At 36.1% G+C, this 19570-nt stretch overlaps 1 protein-coding gene across 1 annotated transcript in view; it reads left to right on the top strand.

Moving 5' to 3' along the window:
• The window catches only part of Rnf128 (ring finger protein 128), a 57150-nt gene extending 42479 nt beyond the window's left edge, over nucleotides 1-14671 (top strand). The window contains exons 3-7 of the mRNA XM_051177912.1: nucleotides 2386-2457; nucleotides 7060-7142; nucleotides 7963-8059; nucleotides 8971-9139; nucleotides 13285-14671. Of these exons, the coding sequence (XP_051033869.1) occupies nucleotides 2386-2457; nucleotides 7060-7142; nucleotides 7963-8059; nucleotides 8971-9139; nucleotides 13285-13418 (555 nt within the window). The 3' untranslated portion in view covers nucleotides 13419-14671. The remainder of the gene's footprint in view (nucleotides 1-2385; nucleotides 2458-7059; nucleotides 7143-7962; nucleotides 8060-8970; nucleotides 9140-13284) is intronic.
• The last annotated feature ends 4899 nt before the right edge of the window (nucleotides 14672-19570 follow it).

Genomic DNA, 19570 nt, shown 5'->3' with positions numbered 1-19570 from the left:
ACTTATTATTTCCCCTGTGTTCAACCCAAACTGCATAGAAGAAAGACAGATTCTCAATGACTCAATTCTTTGTAATCTTTTCTTAGCTTGTTAGGATCATCCCCCTTCATAATATGACTTGTGCAGGATGTTTTAGTTCTTGTTCCTGAGCTTTAGTTTGATGTTGAATATCCAGACTCATCTAGACATGTGCTCAGTGAAACAGCCTGGAATCTATCCTCCTTCCTAGATAAGCAGCAGGTTTTCCTAATCATGAATATTACAAGGGGTTATTATTATCATCATTTTATAGAAAAGTAGTTTAGCTCAATTATTCAATGACTTGTTAGTGTTATTCTTTAGTTGATGTCAAAGTCAGATTTGGAATCTAGGTCCATTTGAATTCAAATCCTATGAACTTTTTTGAACAAGACCCATTTCAGAAAAGAAATTGGAGATGGTGTACTTTAAGGTCCTCTGAGCTTTCAAATAGGAAAATTGCTTCAAAAATTCATAGCATCCGAATCCATTTAGGAGAGAGGCATACTGTTTTTACAATTATGATCCCAGGGGTGCTAGTTTTAAAAGTAGGGAAACACAGTATGTAAGTTTCAGTAATTTGGGGATGTAAGGCCTACTCTACATGAGGAGACTAATGTCTGGTACTATAAATTTGGCCAAGAACACAGGGGGTATTTTTCTAAATGGACATAGTGTCAAACTGCTTTCAAAATTCATATGTCTAAACCCATAGGTTGGTGCAATTTTAATCCTCATCTGAGAAGTCTTTGTGCAGTGCACAGAAGTTAATACTGAAATTCACAACTTGTCTGTGCGGTACTCAATCATAAATGGAACATCTGTATCACACTGCCTGACCCCAAGGCTCAGAGAATATCTTAAAAGAGGGAATAGGACAATTATAAGAGCCAGATGTTGAAGTGGACTAGGATAAGACAGTATCTTTTGGACATTATAGGACTGCTGTACTCGTAGGCTTACAGCAGCTGTGATTAACTCCGTGAGACTTGGACAAGATCAAACCAGTCAGCATTCCTGCACTGCAGAGGAGGGGCTGGAAACATCCACCCCCAGATGAACTATTAACAGTTGATGGATACTTGGAATGGAAAGTCAGTTTTATTTAAGGGTGTAGCCCTGGTAGATAGACTATGCTCTAGTACAACAGTTCACAACCTGTGGATCACTACCCCTTTGGGATCACATATCAGATATCCTGTATATCAGATGTTTACATTACAGTTCACAACAGTAATGTACTGTACAGTTATGAAGTAGTAATGAAAATAGTTTTATGGCTTGGGGTCCACACAACATAAGGAACTGTATTAAAGGGTTGCAGCACTAGGAAGGTTGAGAACCACTGCTCTAGTGGGTGGCCCCACACAGCTGTGAATATATAGGTAACATACAATTGACTCAGTGGGCTGTAAGAAAAAGTTTGAGTAATTTGTAAAATCCTGCTTGATATCAGATGAATGAGATATGCATTGGGGTTAATTCGTGTGTGTGAGTGTGTGTATGTGTGTGAGTGTGTGTGTGAGTGTGTGTGTGTGTGTGTGTGTGTGTGTGTGTGTGTGTGTGTACCAAGAAGCTATTTTCAACTATTTGTTAGGAAGAAAAATCAGTTTCCTCCACTGGCCTGTCACTGGGCATATAAACCACACTGAAGGGCAGTCCCCATACCCAGGAGTATCTAGCTAAAACAAAACAGACTGTTTTTTGTTTGTTTGTTTGTTTGTTTGTTTGCTTTATATTGTGCACTTTTTTGTTTTGGTACGTTTTGCCTTACTGCATTTTTTACTGACTTTTTGTGGCTTTTGTTTTCTTTTGCTGTTGGGGAGGGGAGGGAAGGAGGAAGGGAGAGAACATGAAATTAGATAGGGGAAGTGGGAGAAGGGTTTGAGAGGACTTGAAGGAAAGGATATGATCAAAATATATTGTATAAAATTGTAATGAAAAATTGTGTGTGTGCATGCATTTGCACGTTGGTGTGGGGGGTCAAAGGTCAAAGACAGGTGTCTTCCTCAATTGCCCTCCATCTCATCTTCTGAGCCAGAGTCTTTCACTGAACGTGGAGTTTACTGAATCAACTAGACTAACTGGCTAGTGAAGCTTGATGATCTCCCTGTCTCTGCCTCCCAAGTGCTGAGATTAGAGTCACACACTATGCTGCCTAGCTTTTCTTTGGGTGCTAGGCATCAAACTTAAAAAGGCTTATGCTTGCATAACATGCACTTTACCAATTGAGCCATCTATCCAGATTCAGATTTTAATCTCTGATTTTTATTTGGATAGTAACTTGTACCAATTAATAATAAATCACTACACCTTTTATTGCACTTCTCTGAAAAATACGTCTTCTAACATCTATTTTGATTACAGAGGCAGTTAAAGGCAGATGCTAAAAAAGCTATTGGAAGACTTCAGCTGCGCACATTGAAACAAGGAGACAAGGTATTTTTTTTTTTTTATCATTTTTAAAACAACACTAACAGGCCAGTCTTTAAACTAAATGCCCTTCTCCAATTGTCTTTTAATTAGCATTTATATGCCTCATTGAGTATTAAAATTCTATTCAATACTGCAATTATACTGTACAATGGCTCCCAAATGTATGAAGGTACTAATTACTGGCACCTGCAAATGTTACATTACCAGGCAGAAAGAAGTTTCAGATATGGAAAGTTTAAGAGGGAGCTCATCCAGGATTATTTAGACAATCTCTAAATATAATCAGAATCCTTATAAGCTGGAGTAAAGGAGGAGGGTTGCAATGGAATAAAATATATGGAGTGCTTCAAGGAATAGGCCATGAAATGGAATGCAGCAGTTCTCTAGAAACTGGAAAAGGTAATGGAAGGTATTTCCCCTAAAGCCCCCAGAAGGAACATAGTATGTGGCCAACACCTCATTTATTTATAACCTCCATAAAAGATAATAAGCCATGCTAATATAAGCCATCAAGTGATGGTAATTTGCAACAGCAATGGTAGAAAAATAATATTGTGCTTCAGTACAACTTAGTTTGAATGTCTATTTTAGATTTAGGACAGTTGAAAACCCATTGAGGAGAAAAGACATCTGTAGGACATAGTGAAATAAAGATTTACCATTTATAACACTATCAGAAGCATTAAGTTCTTAGATATAAATATTCAAAATATGTACAAGAATTATATGTTAAAAATTGTACAACACCAGTGTTAAAAATTGTACAACACCAGTGAAAGAAGTCTCAGTCATAGAGCTCTTGCTTAGCATCCTTGAGGCTTTGTATTCAATCGTAAATATGGAAAAAAATCAAAGAAAATGTAAAGAAATGGAGATTCATATCATGTTTGTAGATCAAAAACTGCACTGTTAAGGTGTCAGTTCATCTTAAAGCAACCTATGGGTTAGAGTTTCTACAAGAATTTTCATGAGATAGTATTAGAGAAGCTCATAAACTAGTACACTGGTATAACCAAAACAATTTTGATGAATAAGAAATGTACAAGTTGAATGTGCTGTGTCACCACTCAAGAGACAGTGGGACCTAAGATAATGGAGCTGATAAATAATGCAGACTAAAGCCTCATGCAATGGCCAACTTTATTCAGAGCACCTGACAATTTATACTCTGAAGGTTCAGAATTGTCAGGTGAGTAAAGTTCTCATGAGTTCAAGCTGTATACAACCGCAATGACAAACCACATGTGGCAAAATCACATTTTCCCATAGAGGCACATGAACATTAATTGAATAACAGCAGCAGGCAATAATAGATAATCTGAAGTAAACTCACTCCTATCTACTACACTTGAGAGGATCATGAAAACACATTTCAGGAAGAATCCAATGTTTTGAAGAAACTGAGGTCCTAAGATTCCTGTCTTGGTTTTTTTGTTTGGTTTGGTTTTGGAGTGATCTCACAAGCACTGGGAAATTTCCTCATATGACTTTATTCCTGGACAATGTACTGAGAATGTTGTACACGCCTTCAATTCCAGCATCCAGAAAGCTGAGGTAAAAGGATTGCAAGTGTAGAAATGCTAGACCTATAAATGAATGAAACAGTATAGAACCAGAAATGGACCAACAGACACGTAGCCAATTTATTTTTTATGAAGATCCAAAGGCAATGAAGCAAGGAGAACTGTGCAGTGATTGAGTTTGCCTTTTTTTGGGGGGGAGGGTAGCGGCTTCTCTTTGGAGCCTGTCTTGGAACTAGCTCTGTAGACCTAGCTGGCCTCGAACTCACAGAGTTCACAGGCCTGCCTCTGCCTCCCTATGCTGGGACTAAAGGTGTACACCACCAACACCTGACTGAGTATCTGTCTTAGTTAAGGTTTCCATTGCTATGCTTAAAAAACCATGATCAATCATGACTTGGGGAGGAAAGGGTTTAGGTTACAGTTCTGCATCACAGTCTATCACTGAGAGAATTCAAGGCAAGAACTCAGACGGGGCAAGAACCTGGAGGCAGAAACTGATGCAGCAGTTACGGAGGAGTGCTACTTACTAGTTTGTTCTACATGGCTTGTTCAACATGCTTTCTTGTAACACCCAGGACCATCCGCACATGGTGAAAACATGCCCAGTGAGCTGGGTCCTCTTGTATGAAACCATCAATCAAGAAAGTGCACCACAGGCCAATCTGGTGGGAACATTCTCTAAATTGAGAGAGACCTTCAAAAATGACACTTATGTCAAGTTGATATAAAACTAGCCAGCGCTGTATTTATTTTTAAAATACCTCCATTCTTCATGCAGTGCAAAAATTAATTCAAAAACAGTATAGACCTAAATATAAAAAGTCTGTAACTATTGATGCTTTAGAAGTCTTTGAAGAAAAATAATTCATGATGTGTGTGGGATGCATTAATAGTTTTTATGCACAACACCAAAAACGAGTTCACAAGGAAAATGTGGAATTTGACTGTTAAAGTTTAAGAATATCTGTTCTTTGTGGGCTGGCAAGATGGCTCAAGAGCACTGGCTCCTCTTTCAGAAGACCCAGGTTCGATTCCTAACATTCTCATGGTGGCTCACAACCATCTATATCTCTAGTTCTAGAGGGTCTGATGCCCACTTCTGGCTTCTGTGCACAGACATAAAAGAGGGTAAAATTTACATCCACATAAAGTGAAATAAAAGAAAAATAAAAAGAATTTTTATTCTTGCGGGGAATGGTGGAGCACATCTTTTAACTCTAAAACTTGGGAGGCATAGGTTTCTCTGACAGTGACACCAACCTGGTCTACATAGCAAATGTCCATGGCTACATAGTGAGAATTTGTATCAACTAAACAAACAAATAAATAAATGCATTTCTGTTATTTGAAAGACTTTTTAAAGAAGGAAAACGCAAGGTACAGTCTTGGAGAAAATATTAGCAAATTGCGTATTTATTAAACAACAACACTTAGAAAAAGAAAAAAAAACCTTTTGACTCAAGTGCAACAAGGGCAGCCAAATAAAAATAGAGACACAAACGTGTAATAAGAAAGCAGAAAGGAAGTTATGAGGAAGGGGTATAAAGGTACAAGGAGATAGTGGAGTATATGGGAGAATTAACATCGAAATCAATTAAAATTCTACAATGAAGAGACTAGTGAGATGACTAAGATGGCTAAGAGCACTGGCTGCTCTTTCAGAGGACCCAGGATTCAATTCCCAGCAACCACATCTGATGTCTGACATTCATCTGAAATTCCAGTCCTGGAAGATCCAATGTCCCCTTCAGGCCTATGCAGGCACTATATGTATGTGGTGTACAGACATGCACTCAGGCTCTCATACACATGAAATAACAATAAATAAGAAATACTGTAATGAAACTTAATATTATGTGTGCAAATTACTTTGAAAAAATATGGTTCAGAGTTTAGGAGCATTTGCTGCTCTAACAGAAGTCCTGGGTTCGATTCTCAGCTACCATTTCCCACCTCACAACAATAAAAATATTTTTAAAAATTTAATAAATATAGTAAATATGTTAAACAGACATTTCATCAAGTGAACATATGCCTGAGAAGTATACAAAAGAATATTCAGTGACACTGGTCATTAGGAAAATACAAAATTAGAACCACTATGATACCAGCACACACTCATTAGAATGACTAAAAGTAAGAACAACTGGAAAATCCAAGACCTGATGAATATGTACAGCTTCTGGAATTCTTATTTGTCTTCTGGTGACAACACTAAATGATTATATCCACCCTGAAAAACAGATTAGCAATTCTTTATGAAGTTAAAAAAATACATTTACCATACTAAATAATCACTGTAAAGGAAGTAAACTACTATATCCCCATTAAATTCTTAAACGTAGTTATTAGTAATTGCCCAAACTGGAAAGAATCTGAATTCCCATCACTTGTCAAATGGATAAACTGTGGAATATAATTCAGTAGTAAAGGAGTAAGCAAGTCCTAGTGCTACCAACAATAACATACATAAATATCAAAGGCCTTACGATTGTGAGGGAAGTGAGACTCAAAAGTTTGATTGTACATGATTTCATTTATATGGCATTATTTTTAAATCCTAAGGTATAGGAATTTAAAATATAACAGTGATAGGCAGAGGTTGGGACTGAAAGGAAGACTTAGTTACTAAGGGGATTTGGGTGAATTTATTGTTGCAAATGTAACTATTCTATACCTTCATTGTGGTAGGGATTAGATTACTACATATGTTTTCCAGAATGTGCAGGACTGTAGACTAAATGACTGAATTTTACTATATGTAAATTATACCTTATTAGAGAAAACATAACTATGAAAGCATACAAATGGCTTTCTATAAATTTTAAAATCAGAAAAAAAGTGGTGAATTCAGTACTACATGATTTAATTTGTTCTTTCACCATTTAGTTGACTTTGTTATTTTGCCTTGTCCAAGTGGCAATGAATTGCAATCACCCATTGAAACTTTGAAGCTGCATAATCAGTAATGTTTCTATTTTTATAGGAATTTCTAGGTGTTAAAGCATGTGCATATGCTGGTCCGGCTCTGAAGTTTAATTTACTTTTGCTTGTTTGAGTAACAGTAACTATTTGTTCATAGGAAATTGGCCCTGATGGAGATAGCTGTGCTGTGTGTATCGAGCTCTATAAACCAAATGATTTGGTGCGCATCCTAACCTGCAAGTAAGTTTCATCTTCTTTCATATCCATAAAAATAACATCCTTAAAATTAGCATGACGAAGGAGAACTATTTTGAATGCCTCCAAATTGATATAGCACTAAAATTGAATTATAGTTTGCAACAACCAGTACAATTTGTTCTCAAGAGTTTATTTCCTCTGCAGGAGACTGAGAAACCTAGTCAGCAGAAAGATATGGAGAGGGAGAGAGAGGGAGAGAGAGACAGAGACAGAGATACAGACAGAGAGGGAGAGAGAGTAGTTAGTACTTGGTTATTTATGTTAAATTCATTCCAACTTAGTGCCCTATTTTGCAGTCTTTACTCTTTAGAGTTTAAAAATACTGTTCCTCTGCAGAAGGTTATTCTTAACTTGTCTTCTCTTAGCTACTAAATACTGATATTCTTGGAGCACATTTCATTGCCTAAAGCATCGATACCATGTTGTACTCAGTACTCTATCATTCTGTTACTGAGAATGATGATTTTATTTTAAATGAGTTAAGGAACTGATAATTTTAATATTGAACATTTGAAATACCAATAGACTTAAGTAGCATTAGCCATTTTCAAGTTATGAATACTAAAAATAGCTTTTTGAGGCTAGAGAGTAATGGGGCCTCTATATTTAAGAGCTCTGTATTATGAATTCTCCTAAATCTATTCATATGGCCCCTTTATTAATGGTATGTTTAAAAGGGAAAAAAGACATCTTTGCATAGGCTAAGTGTAATGTCTGTGTGCCTGAGTTGTGTGTGTGTGTGTGAAAGTGTTGTTACTGTTTCACATCTTATAACTTAATTATCTCTTTTCTTCTTCATTAGTCATATTTTCCATAAGACTTGTGTGGACCCATGGCTTTTAGAACACAGGACTTGCCCCATGTGCAAGTGTGACATTCTCAAAGCTCTGGGAATTGAGGTAAAAGTTGTTATATTCTTTCTATGAAGGAACTTCAGCGGTATGGGATTTATATTCCTGGGCATTCATGAAAATAGCATCCTTCTCTCTCTGGGTAGGTAATGTGCAAATCATTTAGATTATACCCAAAACTAGACAATTTTTCATAAATACTGAGGGTTTTCTACCATCTTGAACATATCCATTTTCCTTCTTCTCCTTTCTCAAATGTACTTATTATTTAGATCAGAATTAGAACTGTAAACTCCCAACTTATCTATTTTTCTGGATTTATTTATTTATTTGTTGTTTGTTTGTTTGTTTTTCAAGACAGGGTTTCTCTGTGTAGTTTTGCAGCCTGTCCTGGAACTTGCGCTATAGACCAGGCTGGCCTCAAACTCGCATAGATCCACCTGCCTCTGCCTACCAAGTGCTAGGATTAAAGGTGTGCCCTACCACCGCCAGGCCTATTTTTCTGTTTTAACCCAGTCATTATTGCATAGTTACAAATTTGTCATCATGACAGTTTGAGAATGCATAACAAAATCATAATTTTGTATTTGGTAAATGAAAAACTTACCTTTAAGATAAAATTTTCAACTCAAAAACATCTTTTTAACTTAACAGAAATATGCAGGTGAGAGCAATTTTCAGTTCTGTTTTGGGACAGAATAATTAATGCGTATTGAGTACCTACCTTGTAACAGCCATTATGTTTTGAGGCAAAAAGACCAGCCAGATGAAGACATATGTACCCCATTGGTAGAGCCAATTCTTACCTCACCAAGACTGGAGCCAGCAAAAGACTTTTGTGACATGAAAATGGGTTAGAAGGTTTATGAGGCTAAGAAATATTGCTCTTAGTTATCACCAATGAAAACCTCATAATCATAATCATATGTCAATGTAATTTGTTTGAATGCTTTCCACAGGTGGATGTTGAAGATGGATCAGTGTCTTTACAAGTTCCTGTTTCCAATGAAGCATCTAATACTGCCTCTCCACATGAAGAGGACAATCGCAGTGAAACTGCATCATCTGGATATGCTTCTGTACAGGGAGCAGATGAGCCGCCTCTGGAGGAACATGTACAGTCAGCAAGTAAGCACAGTACTGAAGGGCAGTGAGCTCACCATAAGTAGTCCCCTGAGGCCCACACATCTATCCACATAGGCTGTTTCATTCATCCATTATGCCATTTCTAGTTTTTTTTTCTCTATTTAAAATGACGCAATGAAAGATGTACTTCAGCCATAAAATATATGCATATTCAAAGAGTACATGCATATTCAAATATTCCTAAAATAGATGGCACGCCAGAGGAATTGGGATTATTCAAAAAAGAAGAGTTTTGCTGGAAAGATGCTCTCTGGGCCATTTAAATGTTGGCTCATTAACTTACTGAGGCAAAGGAGAAACTTTAAACTTTAGAAGCTATTGTTTATTACAGATAAATCAGAATGTAGGATAAATGACTCCTGAAATAATAGAAGAATTTAATATACTATAGTTAGGTTTAATGCTTATCTTCTCAAGAATCTATCTTGTAGATAGGAAACTAGGCTTAACAATGGTATGTGCTGCCACCTGTTGACTTTTCTAGAACATGAATCAATTGTTCAAAACCAAGATTGAACATACTAATTTTGGAATTCATGTGGGTTATTATTACAGTTTAGTAATTTCATAAGAAATTTAAGAGAACTTTTGGGGGTAACTTTCAAATCTGTGTATGAATTAGTTTTCCTTTCTCTAGCCTCTTTTTCCATGTTGTTCTTGGTTTGAAAGTTTTCACTCAGTCCTTACCTTGAAGTAACCTAAGTTTAGTGTAAAAGTGGGAGAAACTAGGTTACCACAATAGCTTGTGAATATTTCAGCTTCCTCTGACATAAACCTTTACCCTCTGTAGGTTTATAAGTGCCATAAATACCATTTCTGAAGATGTCACGAGGTACACAGCCATGTAAAAGCAAACTTTGTATTTCTTGCAATCTCCAGATATTTCCTTGAGTACACTCACAGGAATGCTAATTATCTGTGGATTGTTCTCCCTATAATACTGAGTCATTGTCTCTTTGTCATGATGATCTTGTGTTCCCATAACGGTGTGGTAATAGAATTCAGTGAAGATAAAAGATAATTTAATTTGTGCTAGGCTTCTTTTTAATATAAAATTCCATCCTTCGTGATTGTGTTCAGTTCTTGTGGGGGTTGGTGGAAAGGGTGGGGAAGTAAAGAGACTTTACAGATCATTTGAATGGCAAATGAAATAATGATCCATGTTCTGCCTGTAATCTTTTCTGAATGAGTGCTAGTGACACCCACTTTGAGGTCTGAAGGATTCTTTCCTAGATCCTTAGTTACCCTAGATTCTTAACTCCCTCTTTCCTGTTGATTCAATGCCTTTTCTCAATTGTGTCCCAAATTTCTAATCTTTCATACACACTTACATATGAGCCCCTTGCTTCCACTCTTCCTTTCCCACTCCAATGTCCGCTCCCCCTTTGAAGACTTGCTTCCCAGACTCTTTGAGAAACCTTTATTTTACTTGCACACATTTACATCCACACATTTCTATTAAATCCATTTAGTGAACTAAATTGTATTTTTACTTCCTCTTAGTGAGGAGGGCATCTTATAGTAACCTGTTTTCTGTGCAGCACATGCTGCTGTCTAAGATATGGACATTTATGTTGAATAAATGATCACTTAGCTCACATTCAATTTTGTCTGTGATTGCATATTGCTTGTTTGGGGCTCTTACGTATTTGTCACTGACAATTACAATGACAGTTCATTTTTATAGTTGCAAATGCATAATTACTTAATCCATGCAATGCATCTGTTAGGAATCTGATCTTCAAAGTTAACTCCCTACCTAATTTCCTGGAGGTCTTGTTGACTCAGTGGGTTTGGAGTGGTGCCTGAGAATTTGTATCTACAGCAAACTTCCTGGTGGTACTGATACTTCTGTAAGAGGGGCCACACTGTAAGTACATCGAGTGTGGCCCCTGGTTGTCAACCTGGCTATATGTCAGAATCACATGAAGAATTTTTTTTTTAATGTGGCATATAAACAGCGCTTTAGGTAGGGCAATTAAATAAGAATTTATGAGGTAGTTGTAATTTTAAATTTGAAATAACTTCAGATTGACTTCAAAATGAAGTGTCAGTAATAGTACAGAGAATGCTCATCTACCCCTTTTCCTAGCTTCTGCAAATATGAACATCTTATATAATCATATGCTTGTATAAAGCCTAGAAAATGACCTGATGAGTTATTAACTACAGAACTTACTTAACTTTACCAGCTGGCCCATGCATGTCCTTTTTTTGTTTCAAGATCCCACACTTCGTGTACTTGTATGTCTTCTTGATCTCCAATCTATGACAATCCCTTAATATTTTGCCTTTTATGTTGTTGATACTTTTGAAGATTACTTATCTGTTACTTTATAAAATGTTCCTTTATTTAGCCTTGTCTGTTGCTTCAAGTTAATTAAATCACTATCCATTTCTGGTAAGAATGCTGGAGAAGTGATGCTGTGTGCCAGTCAGCACCACATATTATGAGGCACACGGTGTTCTCATTAAAAATAATTTTAACTTTGTTCACTTGGTAAAGGGTTCTGTCTGCCAAATTCTTCCCTTTAAAGTTACTAGTTTCCATTTGTAATCATTAAGTATCTTTTTGATAGTTGCTTGGAAGCTATGCAAATACCTTGTTTTTCATGGCTAACTTTAGCTAACTTTAGCAATAATTGATACTTCCTGTTATAATTATTACTGAAGTGTCCACCAAATAGTGTTTTTCTATTTTCCATCATTCTTCCCACACATTAATTTTCAAATGTAAGGAACAACTATTCCTTTGGTATTTTATTTAGCTATTGGTAATAGAGTGAGGTCACAGATACTTCTTTCATTGTTAGTGTCATGATTTGTGGCTCATAAATTCTTCATTTCTGTCTTTAGAAACTTAGTGAAGTTGGGTTCTTTATTCTTTTGACTTCCTTACTTTCTGATACCATAGTATGCTTTAAGTCTTAAGTTGACTTTTTTTTTCCTTTAAGAAACCAAGTAGTAAATATTTATGTTTTGAAGACCACATATATTTCTGTTGCATATTCTTTTTGTGTATCTCTTTGGGTAGGGGTTGAAAACCTATTTAAAATGTGAAAAACACTCTTCACTGTGGCTTTGGCTCTGTTAGTCATAGTCTGCTGACACCTAGGTTATAGTGTCTAGGTTAATCTTATACACTCCTGGTCCCCAAATCTGCCATTTCAAGAGGCCTCTTCTTGGAGATTAATATATTAAAAGTAAGATTTGGGCATTAGGCACACTGATTGTCACTGGGTGGTTATCACAATCAAGTCTTTCAAAGAACAAGGCTAGGATATACATGTTCCCTCACAAAGCTTTCCCTTTCTTCCTTTCTCTATCCTCCCTCTTATATGGAAGACAGTTTATACTGCTGCATGTATGTGATTGCAGCTTCACAGCACAGGACTCATTCTAGACTAGCCTACCGGCCTTACTTGGAATTCCTTTTAGTGACAGTAAAAGGAGAAAGTCTTCCCTTATCCAAAATATATTTAATCTCTCAATTCTAGAATAAACATAAAACACTTTCAGTAACTACTGTACAACCCATTTTATCTTTAGTCATCTGACATGAAGTTATTTAGGTGGTTTCTTTTTTCTTTTAGGATGGTTATATATTTTATTTACTATGCAGTTAGATTCAAATAGCCTGAGTGATACTAATGTTCAGCCAGTTTTAAGAGCTATTATATTTAGGAAAGAAAAGAAGTAAAAGATGTAACATTTGTCCTTAATGAGTCTATAATCCAGGTAGGATAAGCACATGTACAAGAATCAAAAATAGGAATAATAAATCAATAATTCCATAGGTGCCTTGTGTGGAACGATATAAATTATGATCTTGGCGCAGGGACAGAATCTCATACTGTAGCCTAGAACAGCCTAAAATTTACCACGTAGTTCAGGCTAGCCTTGAAAGCACAAGAATGCCTGTGCCTCATAACACTGAATTCTATGAATATAGGAGGGCACCTTACATTGGGATTTTAAAGTCATATTAGGATTAAGGAACAGAGAGTTGGTTTAATCATCAGAGTATACTGGCATTGAATGAGGAGGCCCTCTTGGAAATGATACCGAATTCTGTCTTGAAAGAAGAGAAGGATAAATCATCCTACAAATTTCCCTTCTGTTTCCAGATGAAAATCTACAGCTGGTAAACCATGAGGCAAGTTCAGTGGCTGTGGATGTTGTTCCTCACGTCGACAACCCAACCTTTGAAGAAGATGAAAGTCCTAATGAAGAGACTGCTGTTCGAGAAATTAAATCATAAAAATCTGTGTCAATAGAAACTTGAACCGTTAGTGATAACAGGACTGCCAATCGCGGCCTAGTTTACTATTATTGAACTAGGTAAACTTAATGAAGCAAGAATGATCCTGAAAGTGCAGAGCTGTCTAATATTATACTATAGTTAAATGGCTTAACATATTTAACCTAGTGACTTTTTCCACAAACTCATTATAACGTTTTTCATAGGCAAGTTTCCTCTTGATGATAGTGATAGCAACATTTTTAAACGTTCAGAACTGTCTACAAGTAGTCAGGTTTTTCATTTACAACAACTTTCTTATAAAAAATATGTTGCTTTAAATATGCGGAGTAGTTGTAATCACTTTATTTTATGATAGCATCATAAACAACACTACTACTTTAGCTTGGGCTATTTGTGTCAGGGTTTGTCTCCAGGTGCTTATATTGATCTGGAATTGTAAAAAGCAATGCAAACTTAGGCTAGTACTTCATGAAATGTCTACTTAAAGTACATTAAGTTGATAGAACAAGATTAAAGCAAAATACTCATTTTACCGTTTCTTTCTAATTAAGCTGTGTATGTGAGTGTGAGCATAGTTTGTCAGAAAATAACTGGTTGATCAGTGTATTAGTGACACCACACAAGAATATAGACACAAAAAGTTTCTTTCAAAAATATTGTTAACTATTTCTCAAACTTGAAATTTTCAAAAGCACAAAATAGAAACTACCATAAGATTTGACAATAGAAATATAATAAATCACAAAAATGGTAACTGTTACTGGGCAGAATTCATCTACAGAAAATGTTCTTTAAGATTTGTCTATGGAAATTATTTTCCAAACAATGTTGACACTGAAATTGAGTTTACATTTGGCCTAATAGGCTCTAATTAAATTTAAATTCTGTCCATATATCTACAATTTTGTGAATGCATTTTGTTGGTGTTTGAAAAAGAATCAAGGGACGGGGGGATTTCCAGGTGCCTTAATATAAAGTTTGAAGCTTCAACCACCAAAGTTAAATAAAGCTATTTAAAAAAGCACTTTATTTCTATTTTGTGTGGTTTGTCCATTAGTTTTGTTCCCAGTGAGTGCAAATTCCAGAAGAATTTAGACAAAAATAGAACAGACATGTATTTTTGTTTGCTGAATATATAATGGATGAAACCATTGCATTCTTGTACACTGATTTGAAAAATGCTGTAAATATGCCCCGATTTGTACTGATTCTCTTTAAATATAAAATGTAAATAAAATATTCCAATGAAAGATTGCATCTAGTGTTCAATTTGATTATCATATACTGACTTTTGAATATAATACACCTAGTTCTGAGAGGAAAAATTGTTGGATCTAAATTGTCATTGATTAGTACAGACTAAATATCTAATGTGATCTATACATATGACCTCACACAGAAAGGGAAGAGCTGCCACTATGACCTCACTGAACAAACTGTGAAGTAGTTTTAGATGTCTGCAAAATAAACAATAAAGCTGATCAGTAATAAAATACAAGGTTGAAACATCTTGATGCTCATGTATTTATACCATTTATGATATGAGGATTGTTTCAGCATTCTAATACTTTCTACCATTTTTTATTTGGACTGTATGACTAACAGGATGTTGTTAATGAATCAGAATATATCTTGTCTTTTGTATTTAAAAGTATATTTAAAAATACACAGATGCTTTGATTACCTCAGGACCATGATTATCAAAATTAGCGTACATGTGTTTTATGTGACAACATGCCTGCAGTATGAATATTCCCTATATTTTTAAAGAGTTTAAGTGTTGTTGAATCATTTTGAGAGAGATACTTTTCTGATCTAAGGATTTGTTTCTTTTTTAACAAAATAAAATATAAGATAAAACAAAAACCATCATATAAAGTTGGAAAAGACAAGCCAACAGAAAAATAAAAGAGCCCTAAGAACAGACACAAGGATTAGAGACCCAGTCACTAGGAGTCTCATGAAAGCATTCAAATGAAAGCTATAGTATGCATGCAGATGACCTGGAGCGGACCTGTGAAGACCTTGTGCACGATGCTACTGTGAGAGGTATTTTAACTTAGAAAAAAAAATGTGTATGTTCAAGCTTCACCCATGTTATAGTATACACATCCAATAATTCGTGCCTTTTCATTGTTGAGTATATTCTGTCATATGATAAACAAATCTGACATTTGTTTATCCATTCATTAGTTATAGAATCCTTAGGGTATTGCACCATTTTGGTCATTATGGCTAGTACTACCATGTATATTCATATACAAATCATTCTCTAAATGTATATTTGTGGTCTGTTGGGAATATATCAAGGACAGGAATTCCATGCCACTTGTGAGTTTTATTACATCCTGCCACTAGCACTTGATATGCTTTAGCTTAAGTATCAGACTTTATATTATGCACTCACATGATAGTCATACCATAGGCTAATTCTTTTAACCCTAAAAGTAGATAATTGTAAAAGCAGTTGTAAACATAAGAAATAGGGTATGTCTAAGTATGTGTTTAGTAGAATTTGGTTTGTTTTTTTCTTAGACATACACATTTACCCCACAACTGATCAGACATTATACTAAAATCATTTATAGAGACAACTAGACTACTAGGAATATTTTTTTATCTCCTTCATACATTCATCCTTGTTTATTTGTAAAATAAACTCAAGTTGTAAAATTTCTAGTTATTTACTTTGCTCATTGTTTTTCTTTGGAGTTAATTTTATAATATAAGCTTAATTGTGGTGATATGTATGATTTATTAAAGCTTGCCTGAGGATTCAGAAAGCAAAGTCAGTCTCAAGCTATAGATAAAAGACAGTGATGATATACACCTTTAATCCCAATAGCCAGAAGCTAGGAGGTGGTGGTACACATCTTTAATCCTAGGACTCAGGATTAAGAGGTAGACGGATCTCTGTGAGTCCAAGGCCACCCAGATCTACACAAGATTGACTCAGTCCTAAAGAAAAACAGCTCACACAAAGATGATCTCAGCATCTGGGATCACATGCCTTCAATCCCAGCACTAAAGGGACAGGGTCTTAACAGTGAGTATTAGGGATTCAGTCATTCTCCAGCTACATTGAGAATAGGAAGTCTCAGGATTCTCCAGCCACGCTGAGGAAAGGCTTGAGTCTGAGATTTGGTAGAGCCAGGATGGCCTTTCAGTCTGATGTAGAATAAGAGCTAGTGCCCAACTGTTTTGCTTTTCTTATCTTCAGCTTGAATCTTGAAACCCAGTATCAATCTCTGGATCTTTTATTTTTCATGCAATACTCAATAACTAATATAAAGTGTAATCAATACACTACACAAGAATGAAAGAAATTAATGATTTTTTGTGGTAACTTAGACCTCCAAGAGATAGCCTCTACCAACTTCAGTGAAAAATCTGAGATGCATTAACCAATAGTCCTCATCTTTCAGTGTATGTGTGCCATGGTATGCGTGTGTGTTTGTGAATAAAGGTATACACAAAAGCTAGAGGAGGATATCAGGTGCCCTGGCTTAGTCCCTTGAGACAAGGTCTCTTAATGAACCTAGAACTAGGGTACCAGCTAGCAAGGCCCAGTAACCACCCTGTCTGCGGGTGTGTATAGCTGCACTAGGATTGCTTAATGCAGTTAGCACTTGCCACTGAGCAATCTCTCTAGTCCTCAATTTTTTTAATATAGGAGAAATTTCATGAATGTGAGGCACCCATGGGTATAGTTGTTGGTGTTTAAAAGTATAGAAATGTTTATGGCTGGTTAACAGCAAGTTCCCTTTTTAGCTGTAACTCCAGCTGATATCCCAGTTTTTAACCATTGTCCCAGATAATGTTCATGAACAGGTACTAATAGAATCTTTTTAAAAAGAATGATATAGTCACCTTGGGTTGACAGGGCTTACATTTTTAATAAATGATAACTAGGTGGGGGGACTTAAAGAAAACATGATTAATGGCCACCAATTTGCGGTTGTTTGGTTTTCAGATATCCAATTCACTTTAAATCAGTGCATCTACAACTTCATCTTTCCACAGACTACATGGGATCCATGTTAAAATATACATTCTAGTTGAGAAGATCTAGTGTAGGGTGAGAGGGTGTGCGTTTCTAGCTCCCAGGTGACCAGATGATGCTGTGTCTGAGGTCCACACTTGGAGTAACAAAACTTTGACTATCCCCTAACAACAATATACACACTTTGAATCTTATTGCACCTAAACCTGCTACAGACTAAAAATATATAAACGTAGCTAATGTCACTTCAGATTAGCCAATAAACTAAATGACAGCTTTCCATAGCACAGTCTTTGAATTGGTTTTGTATATTTCTTCCCTCATACATTTTTCTCATAGGTATTTGATGCTACCATTTAGAAGAGCCAGTCATTTGGAAGACTAACCTCTGGATTATACACCCACATGCCATATTATTAGGTGGGTAAATATAAAGCTCAGAAATAAAAATAAAGCAAACAGATGAATTAGGAAGCTTTAAAAGTTGTATAGCAATAACATGATGTGGGGCTACCCTAAGTCACAGAAAAGTGAGAGGGATTTTAAAAATTACTGTGCAGAGAGACAAACACAGAGACAAAGTGGTAGAGGTGGAGAGATGGAAATTCAAGAAAGAAATCAAAGCTTTTTCTAAAGTTCTTAGCTTAACATCTTGGTAAATAGTACTGTTTCAAACTAAGAGAGTATTAGGCTGGGGGGATTTTGGAGAAGTGACTTTGGCATTGAACACACTGGATTTTTTATCTATGGACCATATTTATAGACAATATAGTGTTTTGGCCTGTAGTCATAAATTCAGGTTCAGATCCCAACTCTTCCATTTGTTTAAATGCGAGGTCTTAAGAAAGAAACAATTTTTTTCTGAAGCCACATTTATAAACATAAGAAAAGACACAGATTTATTTATTTACTTATTTATTAGCAATGGACCTGCTACCAATACAAGTTTATTGAAAATTGGAATGTAAACAGATGTTTCAAACAAACAATCTAACCTTATAAAATGTATGGCATTATTAAATAGTTAATAAAGAAACCCTAAGTGTGATGTGGTAGATACCCCAAGCATGTTAGGTCGCCAGAGCTGAAACATGGCTCTGCAGCCAAGGAGAGGGGACTAGCTGGCAAACCATGTCAGTGACCCCAAATGAAATCAGCTCTATAAAAAAACAAAAACAAGAAAAACACTCCAAACAAAATCTAGCTCTCTGCTAACATGAAGGTTAGCACAGAGGATCTATACAGCCGTGGCACTTGCTCCAGGAGCCCCACTTCCTCTCCCAGACCCTGGCCATCTCTTCAGCCAGCTGCAGGATTCACAGGATGCCCTTGCCCACAAGCTAGCTAGCTCCTGCATGTCAGAGACTTTACTGTATATGACCTATCAGAGCTTTAAATGCCCATCACACTGATTGTAGCCAGACCTGTTGTTAATCACAGGGTGAAAAAGAGGGAAGATGGTAGCGTATGCCTTGTGCTTATGTGAGGTCTTTCCTGAATACATCCTAACAGACCGCTTCCTTCCCTCTTTGACCTGCTGGAAGACTAACTTTCCAGCTGCAGCCGTGGTTGTGAACAATAAATAGTCTTTGTTTTAGAATGGTACATTAAAGTACAAAGGCGCAGATTTATTAATGAACAAGACATGCTGTACATTAAGTGCAGGGCAATACCAGCAGGGATAGTCAACATTGTTTGTAATCCCATAGTAATTTACAGTAATATGCACAATTGAACCACAAATAGAATGCCATTTTATTTTTAATGTGCTTTTAGAGATACACTTATTTGCAAAGACTTGAAGTGGATATGATCAAGACAGAATTTTACATGATAGAGATAATTTAACTTGAAAACTGTTTCCTTTATATAATCAGCAAAATGTCAGTTTACAGAAGCAAAAAGCACTTTAAGTGCTCTGCTCTGAGCTGAAAGGGGCTGATTTTATAAGAGAGCATCTGGGTAGACCTGGCTGAGTGGGTTCAGAATAGAGGTAAAAGAACCATCCAATTCTGATGCTCCTTCCATAACTATAACCATAAGGGTGCTGACTGGGAATGGAAATTAAAAGGAGGCTAGCACTGCACAAATAGAAATGAAGGAAAACAAGAGGTATCTACATTTGCTGCACTCATAGACATTTCAC

This window comes from Phodopus roborovskii, unplaced genomic scaffold (genome assembly GCF_943737965.1).
Source record: "Phodopus roborovskii unplaced genomic scaffold, PHOROB, whole genome shotgun sequence".
Taxonomy (NCBI): domain Eukaryota; kingdom Metazoa; phylum Chordata; class Mammalia; order Rodentia; family Cricetidae; genus Phodopus; species Phodopus roborovskii.
The sequence above is the reverse complement of the archived record's forward strand: the minus strand, read 5'-3'. Positions and strand labels throughout refer to the sequence as shown.